At 47.3% G+C, this 27,753-nt stretch overlaps 1 protein-coding gene across 1 annotated transcript; it reads left to right on the top strand.

Annotated features, from left to right (window-relative positions):
• Positions 1-6,592: 6,592 nt before the first annotated feature.
• On the top strand, positions 6,593-18,402 carry LOC132418112 (nuclear RNA export factor 2-like). The gene is given in 20 exon segments (XM_060002004.1): positions 6,593-6,668; positions 11,122-11,305; positions 11,539-11,692; positions 12,303-12,386; positions 12,502-12,612; positions 12,723-12,803; positions 12,942-13,011; positions 13,159-13,247; positions 13,367-13,474; positions 13,662-13,771; positions 15,572-15,608; positions 15,991-16,059; positions 16,143-16,198; positions 16,342-16,449; positions 16,555-16,613; positions 16,722-16,837; positions 16,933-16,975; positions 17,606-17,678; positions 18,217-18,314; positions 18,317-18,402. Coding segments are annotated over 20 exon segments (1,806 nt in total). The 5' UTR covers positions 6,593-6,598.
• The last annotated feature ends 9,351 nt before the right edge of the window (positions 18,403-27,753 follow it).

The following is a 27,753-nucleotide window of genomic DNA, read 5'->3' on the forward strand; positions in this document are numbered from 1 at the left end:
TCTTTCATTATTTGTTCCTTCAGGGGATTTCTCTTGTTCTTTTTGTTGGGAAGAGTTCCTCTGTTTTTCATTCCACTCAACTTTCTTTCTCTCTGAATTTAGGAGAAGCATGAATCTACTGTGTTCTTGAAGGGGTGTTTTTAGGTTGGAGGATCCCTGTGTAGATGGTATGAGTCCAATATTTTTGGTGCAAGGGCTGGTTTTGGTGTGGGTGCTTGCCACATATTTCCTTAAAGTGTGCTGGCCCTTGTTCCCTTGATAGGGGGTGTGTTTGAAGTTGTGTTGACCAGAGCCTGCACTGGTTGTTGGCTGGGGCCTCCTCTTTGCTCGATGGGTGTCACAGCCCTGTTGGGGCTGGGGTCTGCTTCCCAGCTGTTGGAGTAGAAGCCCTGAGGGTCAGGTTCAGTCAGGTTCCATTGCCCCTGAGCACATGCCCAGATGCAAAGGAGGTGACCACTGAAGCTAATGACGTCTGTGTGGTCACCACAAACCTATGTGCCTCCCGTGCAGGCATCCATGGTTCTGCCAAGAAGCAGCCCAAGGTTGCATCCCTTTCTCTGTTGTGTTTTCATCCCAGACCTAGTGCTGGGCTGTGGTGTGGAGTAGGCTGGTGCTGGCGGCCGGGGCCCTGTGGCTGCAGGAATTGAGGTGGTTGTGCCGCTGCCTGGAACCTGGGCTGCCTCTGTGGCAGACCTCTCCCAGGACCTGTCAGCTCCAGATCTGGCTCCAAGCTATGGTGTAGAGTGAGCGGGGCCAGTGTGTTCCCACCGTGAAATAAACGACATGCAGTGCCCAGCTGCTGTGCCTTTCCATGGCGCCATCTGGTGCATGTGCTGGCAAAGTCCACCATGCGCATACCTGCCCCCACTGTGTGCACACTGACAATGGGCACTGTGGCAGGACCTGCCCCCACTATGTGTGGGCCACAATGGGCTCCTTGGTTTGGCCCAGACCATACACCAGGCCCTCCGGGCTGTCTCCACACATCTAGATCAAGTCCTCTCCCTGAATGTGTACCTAAGATTCAATGCTCAGCTGCTGTGTGCATCTGTGGCCCCACCACCTTGTGTGTGCTTTGGATTGGGAAGTGCAGCAAGGCAGCAGCCGCCAGTGCCAGTCTCTCTCTGCCCTGATTGTTAGCAAGCCAGCATCCATGCATTCCTTGTGAGTAGAATTTAGGCTTTTGCAGCCCCTCCAACTATCCCAGCGGCTATTCCAGCAGGCACGGGGGCTCCCTGGGGCAAGGGTCTGCCTATGTGTACCTTTCCTCCTTTACATATCTCTCCCAGGGGTGTCAGGACCATCCTCATGCCTTTAAAATTTTTTCTGTCCTTCCTGGATATGTTGAGATATTCCTTGCAGCTTTGGTTGTGTAGGAGATCTTCTGCCAGTTTCCAGTTGGTTTTCTGTGAGAATTGCCTCACATGTAGGGGTATTTTTAATGTGTTTGTGGGGAGAGGTGAGCTCCACATACTCCTACTCCACCATCTTGATCCCCCTCCCTATTTGGGAGACTTTGAATTGCATCAAAGTGTCCCATATAATAACAGATACACTAGACTAAATTAGAATTTCAGAATCCAGTGATAGTCAACTATTGCAAGTGCCTGTCATTTTTTAGAGAGCACAGGATAGGCCATGTTTTTCCAGATTTTGTGGGAAAAAAAGGTAGAGCATCATGTACATTTTAGATTATCATTGGACCCAAACAGGCTACATGAAGTAGATAATTAAAAATCATCTGGTGATGTTATGGAAATGCAAAGTTCATTGATATAATTTAGTCCTCAAAGCCTGCTTTTATTCTAAAGAAAACTGGCAAAGGTCACTCATTTACATCATATGGGAACATATCCACCAGTAGTAGATGCCAGTGTGATATCGTAACAAGGAAACAATGTAGCTGTTTACATAAAAACCCATCTCACAATACTTTCAAAGTCTATAGTTAGAATTATTTGGGGGGGCTGGCATAAAAATAGTTACAATGAGTGGATAACAAGAGCCAAGCTAGGACCACTTCAATTCTCCCTGTCTAATAATTTTTAAAGCCTTGAAACACACTTATTTAATTTTTAAGTGGTCTTCACGTGGATGGGATTTTCAAAGTGTATCAGAGAATCATACCATCTCAAATGACATAGTTTATGAGCAAAAACCCTGTAAGGAATCCCTGTCTTCTCACCCCTTTCCATTCTTTGTCCTCAAAAGAAGTTTTCACGGTGGATGTAATTTTCTGTTTCCAGGCTGTGGTAGTCCCCATGAATGAGCTCATCACCTAGAGCTGTTAAAATTTACACTATGCTGGGGGAAGGGAGCACACTGAGTACTCTGACAGGGAGCACTACCTACAATTGTTTCTCTTCTTTCCCATTGCTTGACACTGACAGTAAAGTCACTTCTAGTTAATTAATGAGCTTCTTAAAGGAACAAAGAAAAACATGTTTCGATTACCATTTCTATAAAGGCACAGCAATATCTCATAAGTTCTCTTGGATAATGTTACCAGATTAAGTCAATTTTACTTTCTGAAAGTAAATTCACATAGGATCTCTACTTGAGTTGTACATATTTGTGTTTGAACCAAAAGCATTTGAGTTTAATTTAGCAGCATCACAAATGTCTGTTATTCTCCTTTCCCATGTCTCTGTGTTAAACAAAGCCACTAGCACTGACCTCCAAAACGTCCACCCCAAAACAGAAATATAAAAGAAGTAAAAGTTGTTCCCAGTAAACCTTGTCAAACAACATTCAAGAAGAATAGCTTATCAGCCTGCCTCACCTAAACAGACGGAGCACCTGATACATGCAGTGCCTAAACTGCCTAGCTCATATAAGCTGTGTTCATACAGGTGTTTACCCATAGCCTTAGCGTCCCTTCCCCAATGTATGTTACAAAGAGCTGACGGGCACCCACTGGTGTAACTAAATATATTTTTAAATCCTAAAATAACTCCTGGTAATCATCACAGGGAAAGAATAAATGATACGACCTTTAGTTCTGACAGGAGAATATCTGACCCTTCCCAAGTAAAGTTATAATTAGAACTCCAGGGTTTGCCTTTTGGTGAAAGAAGTTGACCTCAATCACCATTAGTGGATTTGCCCATTACAGAAGCTACAGTTGGGACAGACATCAGGTCTTGCTGTTGGATTCCATCCAGTGATTGTATACAGATGCTTCCTAAATGCATCTTGAGGTTTCATAATAGGCTCTATTGTAAACACGTGGCTCCGTTTTCATACCCTGCATTTACATGTGTCCCATAAATAATTTTCCAAAATTATCTAAGTAACAGCAATGTGCCCAAACAGAGTCACTCCAAAAAATCACTACTTCCTTCAACAGGCTTAGAACTACAAACACAGTCTGTTATCCTTACTAGTATATTCAAATTTAACCATGGTGCAAAATTTGGTCTGTTGTATTTTCTTCAGGTTATTTATGTAGCCATGCCACGTTGCAGGGTGCTGGCAAAATAATCCCACTGCTTATATAGCATTAAGTTTGCCTAAGCCAGCAAACAGGCAAGATCACATCAAATCTCTTTTGGATATACAGACAGATCTTCCGTTCTCCGCACCAATCAGCAAAAGAGGTGTTTGTAAAACTGCAATAAGAAAAAAAACACCAAAACTATATTGTATATTCTCCTTTCCCTTTCTCTGTCCTTTCTAGCAAGATGCAAACAAAATATAAATGCAGTAATATCTAATTCAGATTCTGCTCACTTTTAACTTTTGGAATTCCGTAAAGAGCCATAAAGTCTGCACTTTTTCTCTTTAGAGAAAAAGAGCCATAAAGTCTGCAATATTTCTCTTTAGAGTGTTTAAAAATAAAAGAAGGAAACGTTTTCAACTAATGTCTAGCATTTTATACCAACTTTTATATACAGAAATATTCACTTATTAAGGATAAGTTTATATTTATACCTTAAAATGAATCCGAGGGCCTTACCTGGCTTCAGCTTGGATTCGTTCTAATTACTGGTAGTACTGGAAATTATTTAAATGGCACTTTAAAGAGGTCCTCTATGATCTCAACTTTTCAGTAACTGCGGATGGCTTTCCAGTTAGTCTGAATAAGGAAGGCTGAATTATTCTTAATTTTCTTTGGAGACTCTTGTGGGTGATCAAAACACAAAGTCTGGAGCCAGGGTGCCTGGGAGTAAACCCTGGTTTGGCACCTATAGGTTCAGTTACCTCTTAGGCAAGTGACTTAACACATCTGTGCTTCCACTTTCTCATCTTTGAAAACTGGAATAATCATCATAGTACCTCGTTTATAGAATTGCCAGCATTAAAGGGGTTGACGTTTTAAAGTGCCTGACACATAGTAATCATTATATATATATTTTTTCAAATTAACAGCTAAAATTCACTTATTGAGTTTGCTTTAATTTCTCTTAGACTTGCATGAAATTACGGCAACAAAGCTTACCTGTACCCACCGCTTAGGTTTTTGAAGCGGTCCCTAAAATATGGCAATGGTTATGGATTTAGGGAGGACCTAGTCCATTGCTATGTGTTAATTTATGTGTTAAATTTCACGTGTTATAGGGAAACAGAATTAGCACACGAAAGAAGCACATTAGCACATTAAAAGGGGGCTGGGGCAGGTGAAGCCAGCCTGTGTTCTGAGGAAGATCATCGGGAGGCACCACCATCAACGGGAAGCCCAGGAATGTGGGCAATCTCAGGTCTCCAGGTCTCGTGAAGAGAACGGCCTCCTGAAACATGCAGCCGGGAGAACCCTGCTGTCACTATCCTACACTCAGGAGGCTGACGCAGCTTTTGAGCACCGTGGGCTCCTAAGGCTATGGTCACGCGGATGCGGCCATCAAGTGGCAGGCCCTGACAGATATGTGGCAGGCCCAGACCTACTGGCCATGTCAGCACCATGAGCCCTTAAACCCTGAGCTCGTGTAGTCTCTCTGGACCTATTGCCACTATGATCATGTGGTAGATCCAGCTTTTCAAGTCGCTAGAGCATGGCAGACTCCTAAACCCTGCCCATCATGTGGATTCATCCTGTCATGTGGCCCTCACTAGCTAGTGGCATGTGGAAGCCTCAGCCCTCCAAGTCACACAGGTGACCTGCTTCTGAGAGTCGTATGGATGCTATGGTATGTCACATTTCCCCCTTGGTCACACATCAGGCTCAGCCATCTCTGTCTCGTGAAGATTGCTGGCTACCAGAATCTTCAGATCCCTGAGTCAACACGGATGTGGCCGCTACCATCACATGGCAGGCAAAGCGCCTGCCGTCATGTGAACACCGCACCTACCCTTCGGCTGTTGGTTGTGTATATTCTACGGTCATGGGACATGCTGTGGTCTCCTGAGGCTCACTTCTCTCGGTCACAGTTCACGATAGAGGGCTCCTGAACCCTGAGGTCACCTGCGTCCTTCTACTCTGTGGCCTCCGCCAGCCAAGCCCCTGGAAGTCAGGTAGGGCCCCACAGCGGCGCGTTGCATTACATTACGTTACGTAGGTCGCGCAGTCACGTGACGCCATAAGGTCGCGACCGAGCGGGGTGCCCTTTCAGCGTGTGGAGAGCCTGCCGAACGGTGGGTAGCTCGGCTTAGCCTTCTGAGGAGTCAGACCGAGAGGTGAAGAAGACCTTTAGAATTAAGGTACTTGTCCTGGCTGAGGGGGAACTTTGATGAGGCTCTGGCTTCGATGCCAACCTTTCCACCAGCTTTCATATTCTGCCACGGTAGGCGGTAGACGGTAGGCGGTAGTCGGGGAGGAGGGGCACCCGCCGGTACTAGAGGTTTACTCAGAATTGGGGGGACAGCGGGCGGCAGGCGTTCATGGGCTGCTCTCGGCAGCTAGGCTCGGGAAACTGGGTGGACCCCTCCCTTCCCCCTTCCTTCCCAACCCCCACATTAAAGCCCTACTCTTGCTTATCTCTCTTCCATATTCGTATTCACTGCCTGCCATGTGATGGCGTCCTCTGCGCTCCTCCGACCACGTTTGTTATTAGGAACACCAGAGAACTAGATGCCAGTTCGTATCGATGATTTAAAATATGATCTTAACTTCTGTCTCTTAATTTGTTATGTAGAGAGAGTCAAGGAGAGAGATTTCTTTAATTTGATATTTTTTCAGTAAAAGTGTAAAAGTAGCCAAAACGTTAAGGTTCAGAATTTGTTTTCTGTCTTTGCTTTGCCGATCAGTAGCTTTTCAAAGTCTGTGGGAGGTGGGATGCCATAATCTTTTTCTGCTTGGACTCTCTAAACGGCTTAAATTAGTCCAGACAGACACTATTGGCTTCTGATGTTCCTCCTGATTTTCTAACCATTCCTTGTTACATTCCTTAGAAGCTCTCCCCTTTCCTTCATGTGGGAAAAAACAGTGAATTTATTTAAGAAAACCATATTAAGTAAAATTATAGATGATACATTTCATAAAAATCACATAGATGGTACTTAATGAGTAAAATGCAGCAAGTAAAAGATGGTGTTTACATTTGTGAGGGATTTAAATATTGTTTGAGAGATGGTTAAGGGGGTGATATATATATTTTGTATTATATAATAGCCATTTCTTTCCTCTCATTTCAGCACTTTCAGGTTTGCTCTACAAGACACTATGTCTGAGAGACAGCAACAACAAAAATGTTTTTATCCATTGAAGAAATATGGGACATACAAAAATGAAGGTAAAAAGGATTTCTATATTGTTATATTTTTAAGATAATATCCCACTTGAATCTCAAAGAATAGGGTAGTGTCTTAGCTTGTCCACGTTGCTATAGTAGAACACCATGGACCAGGTGGCTTACAAATTACAAGAATTTATTTTTCACGGTTCTGGAGTCTGTGAAGTCCAAAATCAAGGCACCAGTAGGTTCAGAGTCTGGTGAGAGCCTGCTTCCTGGTTCATAAAGGGCTGTCTTCACGCTGTATCCTCACATGGCAGAAAGGGCAAGGGAGCTCTCTGGGTCCTCTTTTGTAAAGGCACTAATCCCATTCATGACGGCACCTCCCTCATGACCTAATCACCTACCAAAGACTTTACCTGCAAATACTGTCACCTTGGAGACTAGGTTGGTACATAAACATTCAGTCTGTAGCAGGTAGTTTCCTCAAGCTATGTGGGAAAGGAACATTTTTCCACAGACCACTGGAAGTACTAGTGTTCCTCAGAAAACATTTTGGGAAAGCCTGTTCAAAGTAAATCTCTTCTGCCGCATTAATACCTTGTACCTTTGTTTACTAAGAAGAATGTATGCTTACTAATAATTAAAATCTGTTCTTCTCATTAAGAAACTACTTATTGCTAACTCATTTTATCTTATGTCATTAGTCATTCTCTCTTTTGCTTAATCTTTCCACTTTTTCATTCTTTACATATAACCTCAGTTTATGTTTCTGATATCATGACGGCAAGAAATAAGTGCATGAGTGCTAGTCATTAGGAAGTCTTAAAAATAAAATAAAATGCCCCACTCTTGAAAAGATGATACAACTTACCCGTAAGGATGAGTGGATGAAATAGCTCTCATTTTATACCAATTTTCCACACTTTTCAAAACTAGTTTGTTATTATTATTTAATCATTATAGCTGCCATTTTTTCAGTTCCTGCTTTATGTCAAGCACTGTGGCAACCTTGTCATACCAGTTTTCTCATGTAATCCTCAGAAAAATCCTGAGAGGATGTTATTTTAATTTACAGATAAGATACAAGAATCAAGATAGGCTAGATTATGCTGTGGTAATAGACAGTCCCCATATCTCAGGGGCTTATTCCTCACTTTGACTACATGTCCATGGCAGGTGCATGCCCCTCACAGGATGGTGGACTTTGGGGGTCTGAGCCATTCTTACTGGAATGACTTGGAGACCCAAACTGACAGAGCAGCCATCATCTAGAAAGTTGTCAGTCTCTGTGCCTGAGGGGAAGAGGACCCTGCAAGGTCTCAATCCAACAAGCATATGTTCTGGCCCAGAAATAGCACATGTCACTCACAACCCATTAGCCAGAACCAGTCACATACACAGCCCTGTCCAAACAAAGGAGTTCAAGAAGTACAGCTCTTCCAGGTCGCCGGAACAGGGACAAATGGAAACACATGGCAAACAGCACTACCGCATGATGGAATTGAGGCTCAGAGAGGTAAAATACTCGCCTAAAATCACGTACGCAGTAAGTGACAGAGCTTCACTGGATTATTCTATCAAATACTTGACAAGTCGATGTCTGAGATTGCTTGTGTCTGAATCACCTTCATGAGGGAGGTCTCTAGCCTTGTTCAGGCACCCAACGTAGTTGGTCAGCCGGGGGACTGCGGTAGCTGTTATATAGCTCCCTTTTACGCTTTCCCCTCAGCAACGTTAATTCGGAAGGAAAGTGGGTTCTTGCAAATGACTCTGACTCTTTCTATACACCGTACATAGACCACATGCCCTTACTGCTCCCTTTAAAATGTGAATTTTTCCCTTTCATTGCTGGATTTTCCTGAAAGTGAGTTGGTTGCCCGGCATTCTCCAAAGGTCACCAATAAGGTTCCTCTTTGTTGTTGTTATTGTTGATGAGTGTCATTATGAACTCCTGGCTTTTGAACATGTTGGTGGGCTTCAAACCATCGTTATGTGGTGTTGAGCAGAGGAGTGAAATGATTTGATTTGCTCTCTGCTGCTGGGTTGAAAAGAGACAGGTAAGGGAGCCAAGATGAAAGCAGAGGGGCCAGCTGGACAGCAGTACAGTCCAGGAGGTAGCTGTTGGTATCTTGGCCAGGGTGGTGGTAATGAAGGTGGTGAGAAGTGGCCGGCTTCTGGACATACTTTGAGAGAGGGGCCGAGAGAATCTCCTGACCAGTTGGATGTGGAGTGTGGGAGAAAGAGAGCACGCCAGGCCCCCTCCGAGGTTTGGGGACTGAGCAAGTGGCATTTGTGGGTCAAATGCCCTATCTGTGTTTCCTTTCACTTCCAGTGCCACACAGGGAAAGTCCCAAGGTTGTGAGTAGCAGGATTGCCCTGACAGCGGGCCACACAGGGAAAGCAAGGGCTCCCCAGAGGAGTTCATCTGAGGCCTGGTCGTAATCAGTCCATCGTGGAGTGATCAGCAGTGGGCGGATCTTTACTCATAAGCGTGCCCTGAGACAACATGGAATAGTTAATGTACAAAAGGCACAGCACACAAACCTAGAGGACTTTAAGTATTACAACCCAACGGAAGCTGGTTTGTAACAGTGTAATTACCATAATCCTCCCTCCCCACAAGCCACTAGTATGATTATCTGCTGGTTCACTGTTTCAGTGGAATGTGTTAAAAATAAAATACCCTTAGTGAATCCACCCATGGGAGAGAGAATTGACACGATCTTATTTTGCAGGTGCGGAAAAACTTCCAAATCTTTTCCCATGGTGAATTAGATATGTTGGAGGGGAGAACTTGTGGGTGGAGGGGTGAACAGCAACACAACTGCTAGGAGTGAATACAAGGTGAGGTATACCCAGGACACTTTCTAAGCGTGGCTGTAGCTTCAGTATCCAGTACAGTAGATGTCAGAGTAAAGAAAATGAGCAAGAGCCAAAGAGAGGCCTTACAGAATGATGAAAGGATCAGGACACCAGGGAGACATAAAGTTCCTAAATGTGTACGCACCAAACAACAGAGCCTCAAAGTACATGAAGGAAAAACTGGTGGAGCTGAAAGGAGAAAGAGCCAGATCTGTATTTATAGTGGGGGCCTTCCACACCCACCTCCCCCTTAGCAAGTGACAGAATTACTAGAGAGAAAATCAGCAAGGATATAGGAGTCCTGAATAACACAGTAAACTAATGAGATCTGCATGACATAAAGAGAACAGTCTGCCCAACAACAGTAGAGTACAGTTTTTTCCCCCGAGGGTCTCTGTAACATTCACCAAGTTAGACCATCTTCTCGAACATCAGACAAACCTCAATAAATTCAGAAGGAATTGAGGGACTTCCCTGGTGGCGCAGTGGTTAAGAATCCGCCTGCCAGTGAAGGGAACACAGGTTCGAGCCCTGGTCAGGAAGATCCCACATGCTGCGGAGCAGCTAAGCCCGTGCGCCGCAACTATTGATTCTGCGCTCTAGAGCCCGTGTGCCACAACTACTGAGCCCACGTGCCACAACTACTGAAGTCCGCGCACCTAGAGCCCAAGCTCTGCAACAAGAGAAGCCGCCACAACGGGAAGCCCGTGCGCCAAACGAAGAGTAACACCGCTCGCTGCAAGTAGAGAAAGCCCGTGTGCAGCAACGAAGACCCAACGAAGCCATAAATAAAGAAATAAAATTATTAAAAAAAAAAAAACAACACTTGAAATCTCCCAGAGTGTGTTCCCTGGCCATGATGGAATCAAATTAGCCACCAGTAATAGAAAGCCAAAAGAAGAATCCCTAAACACTGGGAAATGGTGGCTGACACATCATTCCAGGTTATCGTTCACACCCTTGTTATAGAAGGGCTGAAGTTAGGAAGAGTTGCCTGCTGAGCTGAAAGGCATTTCAGACTGGCCCAATAGAGAGGTCACTCTGGCTCTTTCCAACAGAGTATTGTTCAGGGCAAGGCTGGAGGGAGGGAGACAGTTCAGGAGGCCGTTACATCAGTGCCACCTGACATTAAAGCTCCAAGTGCACTGGCAAAGGAAGTCCAGCTAGCTTGCTGGTTGTTAGTGGAATCGGTTTGGTGGCTCATTGGATTTGGGAAGCACGAGAGAGGTATTGGTGTGGTTGCTGGAAAGTCCTGAGAGAAAGCAAGATTCGGGTGCCTTCCTGGTATATATGACTGGTGTCCAGTCTAGCCCATGGACGCATACACCTCGGTTCTTTATCAGTCCTGCTCCACTGTTTTAAAAGTTTCAGCGCAGTTGTCCTCTCCTCCCTCCTCCCTCTTTGTCCTCCTTGTCGTCCTCTTCCTCATCCTGCTCCTCCTCGATTCTTCCCCTGATAGTGCCATCTGTCGGATAAGGCTGTCCTCTCTGGACAGGCAGAAGAGTGTCCTTTCTGAGGCTTGTGGGACTGGTCCCTTAGGCCACGTTGGCACTTGGCCTGCCCTACCATGCTGTTAGCCTAAGACATGGTACGTGGTAAGTGGACCACAGATGTGTCTGCAAACTTGTAATTTTGTTCCTCTTTTCAGAGTACAGTGATGGTGGTAGACCACCTCAAGGAAGAAAGAAAGGTTGGAGTTCTTTCCCAGGTAATTCTGGCGAGAGGAGCCCTCGTTATGAACGTGATGGGTGTGAGCCTCAGCCTTCACACCTCCAGGAGGATGATGGAAACGTGGTGAAGAGGGATGTCCAGGAGGACCCCGAAGTAAGCCAGTAAGTGGCCAGGCAGCAGAGTTTGTACACAGCAGCCCCTGGGACTATGCACCTCTCTCACTCTCCGTGGACTTGTTTTTCTTCTCTCACTGCAAAACTGAAGCATGCTAGAAGTGAAATAATGGTTGAGCAATCCTAATTGTAGAGCTGGTGTCAAAGAGACGAGGGTGTACAGAAGACTTTCTTAGCACTTATGGCCACTCACCGTCCTTCTCTCCACGTCCCCCCTGCAGCTCTCCTTGTACCATCCGAGGCAACAAGAGAGGAGTGAGATGGCACAGTGAAGGCCACATGCATACTACTGTGTGGAGAAACAGAAAAGCTCTGGAGAGGGAAATGGGGGAGAACACACAAGATGGAACCCCAGGGAGCTGGTTCAGGGTCACAGTGAGTATCCTGTAAAATGTACGGAATGTGCAGGAGAGAAAAGGCAGGGGGAGCTGTGTTGGTCTCATGTAGAGATGCTGGTTTCTTTCACTGGGGACAGTTTGTAATCTGTCCTTTTTATTACCAGGAGTTAACAGTCTTGTTCATCTAAGGGCAGGTTCAGAGAAGCAATGTACAGGGAGCAGGCTGACCGTGAGGAGAACGGAGGAGCCTGTCTCAAAGCAAAGATGGAAACTACTGCCAAGGATATGGAGCGACTCCACATTGGAGGTCTCAGCTTGGCAAGCTGAGTGTGGGAGACAGAGGGTCGAGCCTCTGGAGACCTTGTCTGAGGGGCAAGCAGTGTGTGCGCTGGGTAGGATCTCCTGGAAATTTATAAAAGGAAGATCATCTCTGACACCTTGATTATGTGGAAGAGAGTTTGACTGGAGAGAAAGAGTACTTAGGAAATCCATATTACTCACACCCGTAAGAAATCATGCCAGTGGTCCCTTCTTTACAAGCCCTTTCAAGCTCAGTAGAAGGCCGGGAAAGAACAGGAAAAGGTTCGTCCTCCAGCCTAAATTCCCTGTTGTCTGTCCTCTCTCCCATGCCTTCTTTTCATCCTTAGATTCCTTGTGGGGTAAAGTATGACAAGACATGGCTAATGAAGTCAATCCAGAGCCATTGCAGTGTCCCCTTCACTCCAGTGGACGTAAGAGAGGATGCCGAAGCCAGACGCGTGGGCACAGGGAAGAGGGAGAGAGAGACTTGATTCAGCAGGGTCTGCCGACTTCTGAAACTATTGCTGTTGCATTCAATCCCTGTAGTTCCACTTTGTGAAAAATGGGGCTCGGTTCTTTGTCCAGGAAGCTAGCACTGCCTCTGCATTGATGGATGTCAGCTACAAGATTCGTGACGAGGAGAGCCGAAAGGTGTGTGTCGAGGGCGTTACGTGTACCTCATCCTGAGGAAGGAGTACAGGCCAGGGGCTGGTTGTCTTCTTTGGAACTAGAGTTCCTGGTGCTTACCCCACCTCTTCTTCCTGCAGATACCTGTCTTTGTCAGCCCCTCCGCTGTTCCCTACTCTGTGCGGGATAAGTTGAAGCCAGAAGAAATGGAGCAGCTAAAGGTAATGGAGACTCACGGCGAGTAGTGTGCCAGTGCTCAGACCCACCTCTCCTTCTTCCAGTCCCCCGTCCCGCTCGCCCCCGATTTCCCTGCCACCACCACAGCCTCAGAGCGGCTCTCTCCATCTCTCTCTCCGCAGCTGACCTTGAGCAAACGATTTGATGTCTCCCAGCAAGCTCTTGACCTCCAGAGGCTCCGCCTTGACCCAGGTACGGCTGACAGCAGTAATTCTAGGGCGGGTGAGGGCAGAGGGGTCTTCCTGGAGGGAGAACTTAGGGATGGTAACGTGGGGAGGGGCTGGTGCTGGCCCCACACCCCACTCAGCCATCCTATTCCCTCCCCTCTCCTTCCTGAAGACTTGGTGGGCTATGATATTGATATATTTCTGAATCGAAGAAGCTGCATGGCTGCCACCCTGCAGGTCATCGAAAAGTATTTCCCTGAGGTAAGGCTGTAGGCCCAGTGCTGGTATTAGGGTAGGGGGTGGAAGAGATGGGGTGGAGGGCAGATTTGTCTCCAAGGTCCTAGATAGTAACCTTCACTCTACCTCTTCTTGCCCCAAAGCTGTTGTCCTTGAACTTGAGCAACAACAAACTGTACCGGCTGGATGGCCTGTCTGACATTATACAGATGGCCCCCACGGTCAAGATCCTGAACCTCTCCAAAAATGAGGTGAGAAGAGGGAGCCAGGTCAAAGTTGGGTTGAGAGTGGGGGGTGGGGCATGTTAGTGGCCATCAGAGTGATGACAGGAGGCAGGTGAAGGTACCTGTGTGGGAGGGAGGGTTCTGGGGGTGCCGGGATCCGGATGTCCCTCTTTCCCTGGGATTCCTTTTCCCACTTCTGCCCCATATTTCTCAGCTGTCGTCTGTGTGGGAGTTGAACAAGATGCAAGGGCTGGAGCTTGACGAGGTGTGGCTGCAAGGGAGCCCATTGTGTGACACCTTCCCAGACCAGTCCACCTATGTAAGGTCAGTGTGAACACCCTGTCACCCTTCTTGGTGACCTTCACCCATGGGAGCCTAGACTATCTGTGACAGTGCCCCTTTGCCAAAGGTGGCAGCCCTGGTCTTCTGGGAGGATCACAGGCCCCACCTTCTGCTCTCTCTGTGCCTATCACCGGTGAGGAGTTTCCTTCCCCTGACCTGCTCACCTCTGCAGGCGCTCTGGGGTCTGTTTCCAGCTCTCTGCGCCCAGCTATATTCCAGCAAGGCCTCCCATGAGTGTGCCTCAGGAAGCAGGGCTTCTCCTCCTCACCAGGACCAGGAACGACCAGCCTTGATCCAGATGCTGGCGCCCTGGACTGAGAAGGGTCCTCCAGTCCAGGGCCTCTTGCTGAGAGAAGCCTTCCTTCTTCGTGCTGAGATGGGGTTTGCCTCCCCCGTTCTGAGAGGGGCCCTCTTCCCCTTCCTCCAAAGGGATCCCCCCTCCTCTCCCATGTTGACATGGGGGCTTTCCTGCGTCATGCTGAGGGCTGAGGCCATGGGTGGCTGCTGTCATGACATCCATTCTGCTGGCCCAGTGCCAGGAGCTGGACCCTCCTTGGGAAAAAGCAGGGCTCCCTGAGTCAAGGGGCCAGACGTGGGCCCCCGCCAGTGATCAGAGGGCTTCCTGAGGCAGGAGTGGAAGGCAGAGGGCAGAGGTGGTAGAGGAGACAGAAGGACAGGCCTCTGAGGGGCACTTCCCATCCCTCCCTGCACACGTCACATCATCTCGCCTGGCCCTTCACAGGAGCCCTGGGCAGCCTGAGACAGGTATGATTCCTCAGATAAAGAACCAACTCAGAGAGGTGCAGGGGTCATCGGGAGAGAAGACGGTGATCATCAGAGGGGGCCACGGATCCTCAGCCCCATACTGAGCTGGGACCTGACCCTTTCCTCTTTCTGGGGAAGATCTGCCCCCATGGCTGCTCGGTTTCCCATGCCCAAGTCTGGCTGAACTCACACAGGTGACAAGGTTTCAGCCAGCATCCAGTGGGCCCCCAGCCCAACACGTGCATATTTTCCATTCCTACCTGGTGTGTCTGGGCGATTCTGGGGCAGGTGAAGAGCCGCAACAAGTGTGCCGTTTCCCCTTTCTTCTCTCTTCTTCCCTGACCCCGACCACGGGAGAGCTTCTTTCCCTTCCCTTTGTTGTCTCTCTCCCCCCCTGTCTCTGTGCCCCTATGTCTCTCTCATCTCTCCCTTCCTACCTTCACTCCCTTTCTGTCTTCATCCCCTCCATCTCCCTCCCTGAGCCCCACCTCACTCACCTCGCTGGCCCAGCATCCTGGGCCATCCCTGGGGGGTGTCGGGGTCTTGCCAGAGTGCTGGACCCCCAGTGAGGTAGCAGAGCCCTGGGCTCCCACTCCATCCCCTCTTCGCCCCACAGCCTTCAGTGGGGCCCTGGAGGAAGGGAGGGAGGAGAAGGAAGCCCTGCAGCACGGGTTTGAAATGCTGGTCCCTGTGGCACTGGAGAAGGGAGTCCGAGTAGTCTGGGTGGGAGCTACCCAGGCGAAGGAGAGGAAGGGAGGCAGGGAAGGAATATTAAAGTGAAGGTACTGAGAGAGATGAGGAGACAGTGCCTTTCAGACAGTAAGATGACAGATGCTCAGTGCTCAACAGGCAAGTGGACCGAAAACCCTTAAAATCAGGAGCAGAGGTGGGCAAAGGGTGCTGCTGGATTGGCCAGAACACACTGATCTCTGTTTATGGTATTACTGTTTTAACTCAAAGGAAGCATTGCAACCTTGAACTATCAACCACCTCTTCTCTATTTTTGGTTTTGGACAGGGCCATCAGAGAATGTTTCCCGAAGTTGTTACGCCTGGTAAGTGCCTACGTAAATCATTGTCTCTTACGAATGTCGGTGGCCTCTGCACCTGCCCTCAAGCCCTTTGGGTCTTGCCTAGATCACATATTAGCATCAGAACCTTAACCATTTTGGGGGACATGGACTCCTGAAAATGACATGGATATACTTGCTGGAAAAATGCCCATAAATACACACACGCACGCACACAAGTTGAATATAACACTAGAGACTTCCAGGACCTCATGATGAAGACATCCACTGTAAGCTTTCCCATGGAATTTCCAGGGCCCTTTCACACCTGACCTCTGACCCTCACCCTCCTGGGCCCATCCTTTTCCCGGATCATCCAGGGCCACTCCCCTGGTCTCCACTCCTGACTTTCTCTTCCCTTCTCCAGGATGGCCAGGAGTTACCGCCACCAGTGACCGTTGACGTTGACACTCCCTACATAGTAAAGCCCTGCAAGGTGAGGAAGAGGATCAAACAACATTTGGGGTGTTGCAGGGAGGCTTTATCTACTGCATAGTCTCAAGTGCCATTTGATTCCAGGGAAGCTACTTTGGATCTGATGAGCTGAAGAGCCTAGTCCTGCAATTCCTGAAGCAGTAAGTATCTCTGGGAAGCTGAGCAAGGGAGGGAGGGCTAGGACAGGTGAGGCCACCTGAGCACAGGTCTGCTCAGGGGAGTTTTCAAGTCTCATTTGAGGTCCAGACCACAGAGATAGACTGTCTTCATTGCTCCTCCTTAGGTACTACTTGATCCATGACTATGGAGACAGACAGGTTCTCGCAGGTGCTTATCACGAGGAGGCCTGCTTCTCCCTGATGATTCCCTTCCACCCTGAGGACCCAGCCCCGTGAGTATCACAGCACAGGCTGTGCTCCTGGGCTGTGTGGCTCCCCAGCAGACACAGGCAGCTCCTGCAAACACCCACCACCCACTGTTGCTCTTTGTCTCCTAGAAGCAGCTTGTGCAAGTATTTCAAGGACAGCAGGAATATGAAGAAGCTCAAGGACCCCTGTGAGTGTGTGATGGGAAGACTGGGTGGGAAAGGGCCGTGAAGGGGTCAATCATAGGGCCCAGGGCGTGGCAGCCCCTGACCTTCGCTCGCTTCCCCTCCCCTCACAGACCTGCGGGTCCAGCTGCTGAAGCACACAAAACGTGTCATTGTGCACACCCTCTGTGTGTTGCCCAAGACTCAGCATGACTTCAGCTCCTTCGTGGTAGACACGTGGTTCCAGACGGTGAGCGCCTGCTTCCTCCCCCGGGTGGGCCCAGGAAGCCGCAGGTGGGTGGGAGGTGGAGGTGGTGACTGGGCGCCTGGGCTCTTCCCTTTCAGGAAACAATGCTCTGCTTCTCCGTCAGTGGGGTGTTCAAGGCAGGTGAGTGTGTGTAGACCCCCAGCGCAGATGCCCCACTGCTGCCTCCCCCTGGCCAGGCTCACTCCCAGAACCACCTAGCTTCCCTGACCCCTTCCCTTACTTTCCCTTCCCTTCCCTTCCCTTCCCTGCATTCCACCCCTCCCCTCCCCACCTGCCCTCCCCTCCCATCCCCTCCCCCCGCCTCCCCTTCCCCACTGTGTTCTCCTGCCCTCAGGCTTCCCACAGACAACCCAGGTCTGAGCTGTGTCCATGCCTGTCTGCCCTGCACACCCTGGGCGTTGGGGACACAGGCTGTGGATTTTGGTGGCTCTCTTCCCAGATACTTCCTCTGAGAACTTGGGCCATTACTTAAGGTCTCAGTTTCCTCATTTTCAAAATGGGGTAGTAGTATCCACCTCTTGGGCGGCTGTGAAAAATGCATCCCATGAACTTGTGTGGTGGTCGTCAGGGGCCCTGTCACTGGGCGCAGACTGCTCCTATACTTGCCCTCCCCATTCCCGACACCCTGGCCCCCGTGAACAATTGCCCTCTCAGCATGAGTGTCCAGTCACACCCTGACTGAGGACCACCATGTGAGCATGTACAGCACGTGTGGCTCTAAGGGGTACTGTTGTTTGTTTGCTGTTGAAGTGGAAGGAAGTTCTCAGGGCTGTGTGCGTGCCTTCACCCGGACCTTCATCGCTACCCCTGCCCGCTATGCCAGGTGAGAGCCCTGTTGTGGGTGGGAATGCCCATCCCCACCTGGGCTCAGGGGCGTGGGAATGTGGTGGCAAAGACCTTAGGTTTACTCGGCATTGTGGAAAGCCAGCAGGGAGATCCCAGGAGCAGTGTAGCCTAGTGGTTAGGAAGAGCGTGGGCTCTGGAATCGGCCTATGGGTTCTCTCCTTGAAACAACACTCACTCGCTGTGTGATCTTGGTCAAGTCACATGACCTCTGTGTGACTCAGTGTCTTCTTCCGAGAATGGGCATCAGAGCATCCAGCCCTTGGGCTGTGGTAAAGGGTAAATGCGAAATTGCCCGTGGGTTGGGGATAAACCTATAAATCGAGTGAAGGTGGTAGACAGTCTCTCCAAAGGTGGGCTCTGTGGGGAGGGGCAGAGGTACCAGTCAAGGAACCTGGGAGACAGACACAGGAGGGACGTGGAAGGAATCTGGTTGCTGAGTGCCAGTGGGAGCAGAGTCAGTATTGGGGGTGTGGGTGTGCATCCACCAGTTGTCTGAGGGCCCATTTTTCCTTCAGTCTGTGCATCGTGAATGACGAGCTGTTTGTGAGGGATGCCGACCCCAGTGAGACCCAGAGTGTGTTCTCCATCCCACTGCCTACACCCACCTCCAGCTCCATGCACCCCTCTCCCAGCAGCAGCAGGACATCATGCAGGCATCCTCCACCCCATCTGAGATGAACCTCTAGTGGTCTCAGAAGTGAGTGCTGGGGTTGCATGGGGATAGGAGGGAGCTGGGAGGAGTAGAGGAGTGATTAATGGGAACTTGAAGGTAATTTGTTTTCCTTGTTTATTTCAGTCATTTTTAATCTGAACATTTCATCTGTGGTACATATAAAGCTACCTAGTTATTTTGAGCAGCCTTGTATTATTTTTATTAATTTCATGGATGCTGCTTCTGTATTAACAGACAGTTGGGTGTTCAGGAGTGTGCATGAGGTTCATTCCACTGTATATGTCACAGTACATGTGGAGGGGAAAAAATCATTACCCCAAAACATACCTCCCAGAGGTAACCGTTGAATGTTTTCACCTTCATCATATCTTCCTGTAAGTTTGCTTATGTAGGTGTTTACATATTTATTAAGCACGTTTATATATTTCTATATTTATCTACAGAAAATGAGATCTCATCATGAGAGAGAGAGAGAGAGAAGGAAATAGAGAGACTGAGACAATGAGAAAGAGAGGTTTGTGGCTGAATGGGGAAGAGGGGTCCAAGGAGGGATTATTTAATCTTCAGTGCCTTGAAACTTGAGCAAGTTAACAGCTAATGTGAAGGAGCCATCTCAGCTCATTTGTAACTCTTAAATTTGCCCATATATTAATTTTCCTTCTTATCTTATTTCTACTACAGAGCTAATGAGACACCTCAAATGGAAAAGTATAAATTTTAAGCCCAATATATATTTAGTTATTAGTGAATGAAAGAAGGGACAATTGTATTTCAATGAAATGGTAGTACTTTTTAGGTTTTTGTCTCACAGGGAGGCAGCACATGGTTGAAACTGTGGTGTGATGTGGCTGGATGACGCATGATCTGAGGACCCCTGCACTGTTGAATGGGAGACAGGTCTAGAATTTTCCTATAAACGTATTAACATGCGTAGCAGTCCAGGAGCAGCAGTTAGGCAAACACTAGGGCTTGCTGCCCTGGTGCCATCTCTCACTGAGCTCACCAGGTGAATCAAAGGCAAGCCTGTCTTCCCAGCGTGGGGAACTGGGTTAGGGTCTGCTCAGAAGCATGATGTTGGGCAGCTCTTAGGAGCCTCTGAGTCTCCCAAGAAGCTAGAGATCCTTCTGTCTTTAAAACTTTGAACTCAAGGCATACCAGAGAGAGATTTGCTTCCTTCATAAACATATCTACATTCTCATTAGGAGAAACAATGAGAAACACCTTTCCATAATGCCTGCCTTAGCCCCAGGTTTTCTCATTCACCCGTCAGGACAGCTCTGTGTTAAAGATGAGTCCCATTTCACAGATGACAAACTCCTCCTCATATAGCTTCTATCACCTATCCAGGTAAGTGGGAGTTTGGGAATGAGGTTCCATCCCTCGCCCTCTCTAGAGGACAGTGGAGCAGCCTCCCTTTTAGACAGTGGGCTTCTAGGCCTGGAGAAATGGTCCTTTTGTTCTCCCCTGATATAACAGGCCCAAGGGGTACTCCCTCAAAACCCCTATTGAAGAATATGATAGTGCACATACATGTGCACATGCATTCATTAACTTGGAAAAGCATTCATTGTGCTCAGTTTCATGGGGGAGGTAAAGTAGAACCAAATGGAATTGACAGCATATCTCCGTGTGTGTGTGTGTTTGTGTGTGTGTATCGACGGGCTGTGTATAGGAAATGTATAAAGTCATTAGTGATAAAAGTACAATATGTCAGGTAAAAACGTGGAGATGACATACCTCTGAGAGGCAGGCACTTCCTTCTTTACCTCAGAGTCCCCCTTCCTTAGTGTGCAGGACAACTTTTTTTTTAACATCTTTATTGGAGTATAATTGCTTTACAACATTGTGTTAGTTTCTGCTGTATAACAAAGTGAATCCAGTATGTGTGGTGTGTGTGTGTATATATATATATATATATATATATATATATATATATATATATGTATATATATATCCCTATATCGCCTCCCTCTTGCGTCTCCCTCCCACCCTCCCTAACCCACCCCTCTAGGTGGTCACCAAGCACCGAGCTGATCTCCCTGTGCTATGCAGCTGCTTCCCACTAGCTGTCTGTTTTACATTTGGTAGTGTATATAAGTCCATGCCACTCTCGCACTTCGTCCCAGCTTACCCTTCCCTTCCCCGTGTCCTCAAGTCCATTCTCTACATCTGCGTCTTTATTCCTTTCCTGCCCCTAGGTTCTTCAGAACCGCTTTTGGTTTTTAGATTCCATATACATGTGTTAGCATACGGTATTTGTTTTTCTCTTTCTGACTTACTTCACTCTGTATGAGAGACTCTAGGTCCATCCACCTCACTACAAATAACTCAATTTCATTTCTTTTTATGGCTGGGTAAATATTCCATTGTATATATGTGTCACATCTTCTTTATCCATTCATTTGTCAGTGGCCACGTAGGTTGCTTCCATGTCCTGGCTATTGTAAATAGAGCTGCAATGAACACTGTGGTCCATGACTCTTTTTGAATTATGGTTTTCTCAGGGTATATGCCCAGTAGTGGGATTGCTGTGTCATAACCCTCTTGCACTGTTGGTGGGAATGTAAGTTGTTCAGGACAACTTTTGAGGACTGAGGAAGGTAGAGTACCTTTTGTATGAGGAGAAAGCCCTTCAAGGGTCAGGTGTGGAAGTTTCCACGGGGTACCTATTCCGATACCCAGAAGCCAAGAACAGGGAGATGGCAAAGGAGAGGCAGCTCTGGTGGTCTTCAGTGGGGAGGGAGCTAATAAGGGTATAGTCCTTCATCTGGGCACCTCCCTGGCATCCCCCAGGTCACCACTGTCTGCAGCTGAGAGCCAGGAGTGCTGTCGGGTTAAAACCTTCCCTGGGTCATGAAAGGGTGGGCACAGGGCCTGGCATCCAGAGAGAGCCCAGGGCTTGTCTGCTTACTTCACCTCCATTCTCTGTCTTCACTTCCTATATTCTCCAGCCTCAGTTGGGTTCGTCCCTAACTTTGTGCTAATCACCACTCCTACCATTCACACTTGGCTGGGTGGTAAGAAAAATAATAATACTCATAAAACTGAAAGAATAAACCCACAATAGTAATAAAAGATAGCAACAATTATAGCACACATATTAGATGAATTACTTGCTCAAGATAAGTCAACCAGCCAGTAATGGTTCCCAGTATCAAACCCTGGTCTTCTGACCAAAAAGGCCCCACCCCTAACCCCTGTTTCTATATTGAGTGTACTTCTATGTTAGGACTCAGGCCGACACAGGGGAAGAGACTCAGCCCAGGTCCTGTGGTCAGTTGATGGCTCTGGAACTGGACATACGTTTGATGACTTCTGTCTAGCTGACCTGTTCCTGTTCTTTGCTCTTCTGTGCTAATCCTTCTTCCTGGGGCTCAATAAGAAATTGCCTCTGGTCAAACTAGAATGAAAAAAAGGAGACAAGAAAGCAAAAGGAAAAAGGAAATGATGAGATGGCACCAAAGTTCACTTCTTGCTGCTACATTTCCAGATGCTGTTTCAAATCTATTTTATAGGACAGAGGAGGCAAGGTGGGCCAGGAGTAATATATCTCAAAGTCCTATTGCCTGCCAGACATTCTTTGAGGTTTTCTCCTTTTCTTCTTACAAGTCTAGAAGTAGGCACCCTTAGTCCCATTTTACAGAGGGCCAACCTCAGACTCACGGAATGTGTAAATTTTCCAGGGTCACATGTCTACACTTTGCCCTCTACACAGATCAAGCAAGCAGCCTCCTGTTTTAGATGATAGAATTCCAGGGCTTAAAAGACTGATAGCGGAAACCTCGCCTGATGTGGAATCTGGGCTGTGTCATGCTCCCCATTGGACTTGAAGATGATGGTAGGGATGAAATCCTACTCTGGGGGCCAAGAGGACTGGGTGTGGGGGCCACAATGACTAGCTGATTCATGAGGTGCTGAACTGGACCCAGAAAGCAGCACAAGCTGTTGCCCTTTGGAAAGAGAACCTGAATGGTAGGATATTAACATGTACACAACTACTATATGAAAGGGGTTTTACATTTTATCTCATTTAATCCTAAACTCTTTTCAAGACCAATAGGTACTTATAAATGATCAGAATCAGAATTTTTTGTGTGTATTTTTTAAAATTGAAGTACAGTTGATTTACAATATTGTGTTAGTTTCAGGTGCACAGCAAAGTGATTCGGATATCAGATTATTTCCCATTATATGTTATTAAAAGATATTGAATACAATTCCCCATACTTTATTACCATAACTCCTTGTTACTTATCTATTTTATGTATAGTAGCTTGTATCTGTCAGTCTCATACTCCTAATTTGTCCCACCTCCCTCCTTCTCCCCTTTGCTAACCATAAGTTTGTTTTCTATGTCTGTGAGACTGTTTCTGTTTTGTATATAGATTCATTTGTATTATTTGTTAGATTCCACATATAAGTGATATCATATAATATTTGTCTTTCTCTGTCTGACTTACTTCAGTAAGTATAATATTCTCTAAGTCCAACTATGTTGTTGCAAATGGCTGCGTAATAGTCCAGTGTGTGTGTATGTGTGTGTGTGTGTGTGTGTGTGTGTGTGTATGAGTTTTCATTTCTTTCTGGATATATACCCAGGAGTGGGATTGCTGGATCCTATGGCAGCTCTGTGTTTAGCTATTTAAGAAACCTCCATACTGCTCTCCACGTGGCTGCACCAATTTACATTCGAACCAACAGTGTAGGAGGTTCCCTTTTCTCCGCACCCTCTCCAGCATTTATTATTTGCAGACTTTTCGATGATAACCATTCTGACTCATGTGAGGTTTTGATTTGCATTTCTCTAGTAATTAGTGATGTTGAGCATCTTTTCATGTGCCTGTTGGCCGTCTTTATGTCTCCTTTGGAAAAATATCTATTTAGATCTTCTGCCCATTTTTTGCTTGAGTTGTTTATATTTTGATATGGAGTTGTATATTTTGGGATATTAACCCCTTGTCAGTCACATCACCTGCAAACATTTTTCTCCCATTCCATAAGTTGTCTTTTCATTTTGTTGATGGCTTCCTTGGCTGTGCAAAAGATTTTAAGTTTAATTAGGTCCCATTTGTTTATTTTTGCTTTAATTTATTTTGCCTTGGGACCCTGATCTGAGAAAATATTGCTACGATTTATGTCAGAGATTGGTTCACCTGTGTTCTCTTCTAGGAGTTTTATGGTGTCACATCTTATATTTAGGTCTTTAAATCATTTCAAGTTTATTTTTGTATATGGTGTGAGGGAGTGTTCTGATTTCATTGATTTACATGGAGCTGTCCGGCTTTCCCAGCATCGCTTGTTGGAGAGACAGTCTTTTCTCCATTGTATATTCTTGCCTCCTTTATTGAAGATTACTTGACCGTAGGTGGGTGGGTTTATTCCTAGGCTATCTATTCTATCCATTGATCTATATGTCTGTTTTTGTACCAGTACCATGCTGTTTTGATTACTGTAGTTTTGTAGTATAACCTGAAGTCTGGGAAGGTTATGCCTCCAGCTCTGTTCTTTTCCTCAGGATTTCTTTGGCAATTCTGGGTCTTTTGTGGTGTCATATAAATTTTTGGATTATTATTTCTAGTTCTGTGAAAAATGTAACAGGTATTTTGATAGGGATTACATTAAGTCTGTCGATTGCTTTGGGTAGTATGGCCATTTTAACAATATTAAGTCTTCCAGTCTAAGAGCATGGGACACCTTTCCATATCTTTGAATCACCTTCCATTTCTTTTATCAATGTTCTATAGTTTTCATCATATAGGTCTTTCACCTCTTGGTTAAGTTTATTCTTAGGTATTTCATTTTTTGATGGGATTTTAAATGGGATTATTTGTTTACTTTCCTTTCTGATATTTCATTATTAGTGTAATGAAATGCAACAGATTTCTGTATATTAATCTTGTACCCTGCTACCTTGCTGAATTCATTTCAGTGAACAGAACTTAAAAGTTAAGTAAGGTGGGGGGAGTAAGGGAAGATGGCGGAAGAGTAAGACGCGGAGATCACCTTCCTCTCCACAGATACACCAGAAATACATCTACACGTGGAACAACTCGTGCAGAACACCTACTGAAGGCTGACAGAAGACCTCAGACCTCCCAAAAGGCAAGAAACTCCCCACGTACCTGGGTAGGGCAAAAGGAAAAAAGAATAAACAGAGACAAAAGAATAGGGACGGCACCTGCACCAGTGGGAGGGAGCTGTGAAGGAGGAAAAGTTTCCACACACTAGGAAGCCCCTTCGCGGGCGGAGACTGCGGGAGGCGGAGGGGGGAGCTTCGAAGCCGCGGAGGAGTGCACAGCAACGGGTGCGGAGGGCAAAGCGGGGAGATTCCCGCACAGAGGATCGGTGCCGACCGGCACTCACCAGCCCGAGAGGCTTGTCTGCTCACCCGCCGGGACGGGCGGGGCTGCGAGCTGAGGCTCTGAGGCTAGGGTTTCGGTTTCGGACGGAGCGCAGGGAGAGGACTGGGGTTGGCGGCTTGAACATAGCCTGAAGGGGTTAGTGCACCACAGCTAGCCGGGAGGGAGTCCGGGGAAAAGCCTGCACCTGCCGAAGAGGCAAGAGACTTTTTCTTCCCTCTTTGTTTCCTGGTGCGTGAGGAGAGGGGTTTAAGAACGCTGCTTAAAGGAACTCCAGAGACGGGCGCGAGCCGCGGCTAAAAGCGCGAACCCCAGAGACGGGCGCGAGCCGCGGCTGAAAGCGCGGACCCCAGAGACGGGCGCGAGCCGCGGCTGAAAGCGCGGACCCCAGAGACGGGCGCGAGCCGCGGCTGAAAGCGCGGACCCCAGAGACGGGCGCGGGCCGCGGCTGAGGGCGCGGACCCCAGAGACGGGCGCGAGCCGCGGCTGAGGGCACTGACTCCAGAGACGGGCGCAAGCCGCGGCTGGAGGCGCGGACCCCAAGGCGGGCGGGAGACGTTGGGGCTGCTGCTGCCGCCACCAAGGGGCCTGTGTGCGAGCGCAGGTCGCTCTCCACTCCCCTCTTCCGCGGAGCCTGTGCAGCCCGCCACTGCCGGGTTCCCGGGATCCGGGGACGACTTCCCCGGGAGAGCGCACGGCGGGCCTCGGGCTGGTGCAGAGTCACGCCGGACTTTGCCGCCGCAGGCCCGCCCCGCATTCCGTGCCCCTCCCTCCCCGCCGCCGGCCTCCGTACGCCAGAACCCCCGAATCAGCGGCTCCTTTAACCCCGTCCTGTCTGAGCAAAAAACAGACGCCCTCCAGCGACCTACACGCAGAGGCAGGGCCAAATCCAAAGCTGAGCCCCTGTGAGCTGTGAGAACAAAGAAGAGAAAGGGAAATCTCTCCCAGCAGCCTCAGAAGCAGCGGATTAAAGCTCCACAATCAACTTGATGTACCCTGCATCTGTGGAATACATGAATAGACAGCCAATCATCCCAAATTAAGGAGGTGGACTTTGGGAGCAAGATCTATGATTTGTCTCCCTATTCCTCTTTTTGTGAATGTGTTTGTGTATGCTTCTGTGTGAGATCTTGTCTGTATAGTCTTGCTTCCACCATTTGTCCTAGGTTCTATCCGTCCATGGTTTTTTCTTAAAATTTTTTTTCTTAATAATCAATTTTAATTTTAAGAACGTTATTATACTTTACCTTCGTCCCTTCTTTCTTTCTTTCTTTCCTTCCTTCCTTCCCTCCTTTAGACAACGAATCATCCCAAATTGAGGAGGTGGTCTCTGACAGCAAGATTTATGATTTTTCCCCCTTTACCTCTTTTTGTGAGGGTGTATGTGTACGCTTCTGTGTAAGACTTTGTCTGTATAGCTTTGCTTCCAACATTTGTCCTAAGGTTCTATCCGTCCCTTTTTTTTTTTTCTAATTAAGAATTTTTTAATTCAATAACTTTATTATACTCTATTTTATTTTTACTGTATCTTCTTTCTGTTTTCCCTTCTTTCCCTCCTTCCTTCCTTCCTCCCTCCCTCCTTTCGTTCCTTCTTGCCTTCTTTCCTTCCTTGCTTCTTTCTTTCTTCCTTCCTTCCTTCCTTCCTTCCCTCCTTCCTTCCCTCCTTTAGACAACGAATCATCCCAAATTGAGGAGGTGGTCTCTGACAGCAAGATTTATGATTTTTCCCCCTTTACCTCTTTTTGTGAGGGTGTATGTGTACGCTTCTGTGTAAGACTTTGTCTGTACAGCTTTGCTTCCAACATTTGTCCTAAGGTTCTATCCGTCCTTTTTTTTTTTTTTCTAATTAAGAATTTTTTAATTCAATAACTTTATTATACTTTATTTTATTTTTACTGTATCTTCTTTCTTTTTGTTTTTCCTTCTTTCCCTCCTTCCTTCCTCCCTCCCTCCCTCCCTCCTTTCGTTCCTTCTTGCCTTCTTTCCTTCTTTGCTTCTTTCTTTCTTTCTTCCTTCCTTCCTTCCTTCCTTCCCTCCTTCCTTCCCTCCTTTCCTTCTTTCTTTCCTCATACGTCTACTAATTCCCTCTACTTTTTCTCCCTTTTATTCTGAGCCGTGTGGATGAAAGGCTCTTGGTGCTCCAGCCAGGAGGCAGGGCTCTGCCTCTGAGGTAGGAGAGCCAACTTCAAGACACTGGTTCACAAGAGACCTCCCAGCTCCAGATAATATCAAACGGCGAAAATCTCCCAGAGACCTCCATCTTAACACCAGCACCCAGCTTCACTCAACGACCAGCAAGCCACAGTGCTGGACAACCTGTGCCAAACAACTAGCAAAACAGGAACACAACCCCACCCATTAGCAGAGAGGCTGCCTAAAATCATAAAAAGGCCACAGACACCCCAAAACACACCACCCGACGTGAACCTGCCCACTAGAGAGACAAGATCCAGCCTCTTCCACCACAACACAGGCACTAGTCCCCTCCACCAGGAAGCCTACACAACCCACTGAACCAACCTTAGCCACTGGAGACAGACATCAAAAACAGGAGGAACTACGAACCTGCAGCCTGCAAAAAGGAGACCCCAAACACAGTAAGATAAGTAAAATGAGAAAACAGAAAAACACACAGCAGATAAAGGAGCAAGATAAAAATGCACCAGACCTAACAAATGAAGAGGAAATAGGCAGTCTACCTGAAAAAGAATTCAGAATAATGATAGTAAGGTTGATCCGAAATCTTGGAGATAGAATGGACAATAGAATGGACAAAATGCAAGAATCAGTTAACAAGGACCTAGAAGAACTAAAGATGAAACAAGCAACGATGAACAACACAATAAGTGAAATTAAAAATACTCTAGATGGGATCAATAGCAGAATAACTGAGGCAGAAGAACGGATAAGTGACCTGGAAGATAAAATAGTGGAAATAACTACTGCAGAGCAGAATAAAGAAAAAAGAATGAAAAGAACTGAGGACAGTCTCAGAGACCTCTGGGACAACATTAAACGCA

This window comes from Delphinus delphis, chromosome X (genome assembly GCF_949987515.2).
Source record: "Delphinus delphis chromosome X, mDelDel1.2, whole genome shotgun sequence".
In the NCBI taxonomy this organism is placed as follows: Eukaryota; Metazoa; Chordata; class Mammalia; order Artiodactyla; family Delphinidae; genus Delphinus; species Delphinus delphis.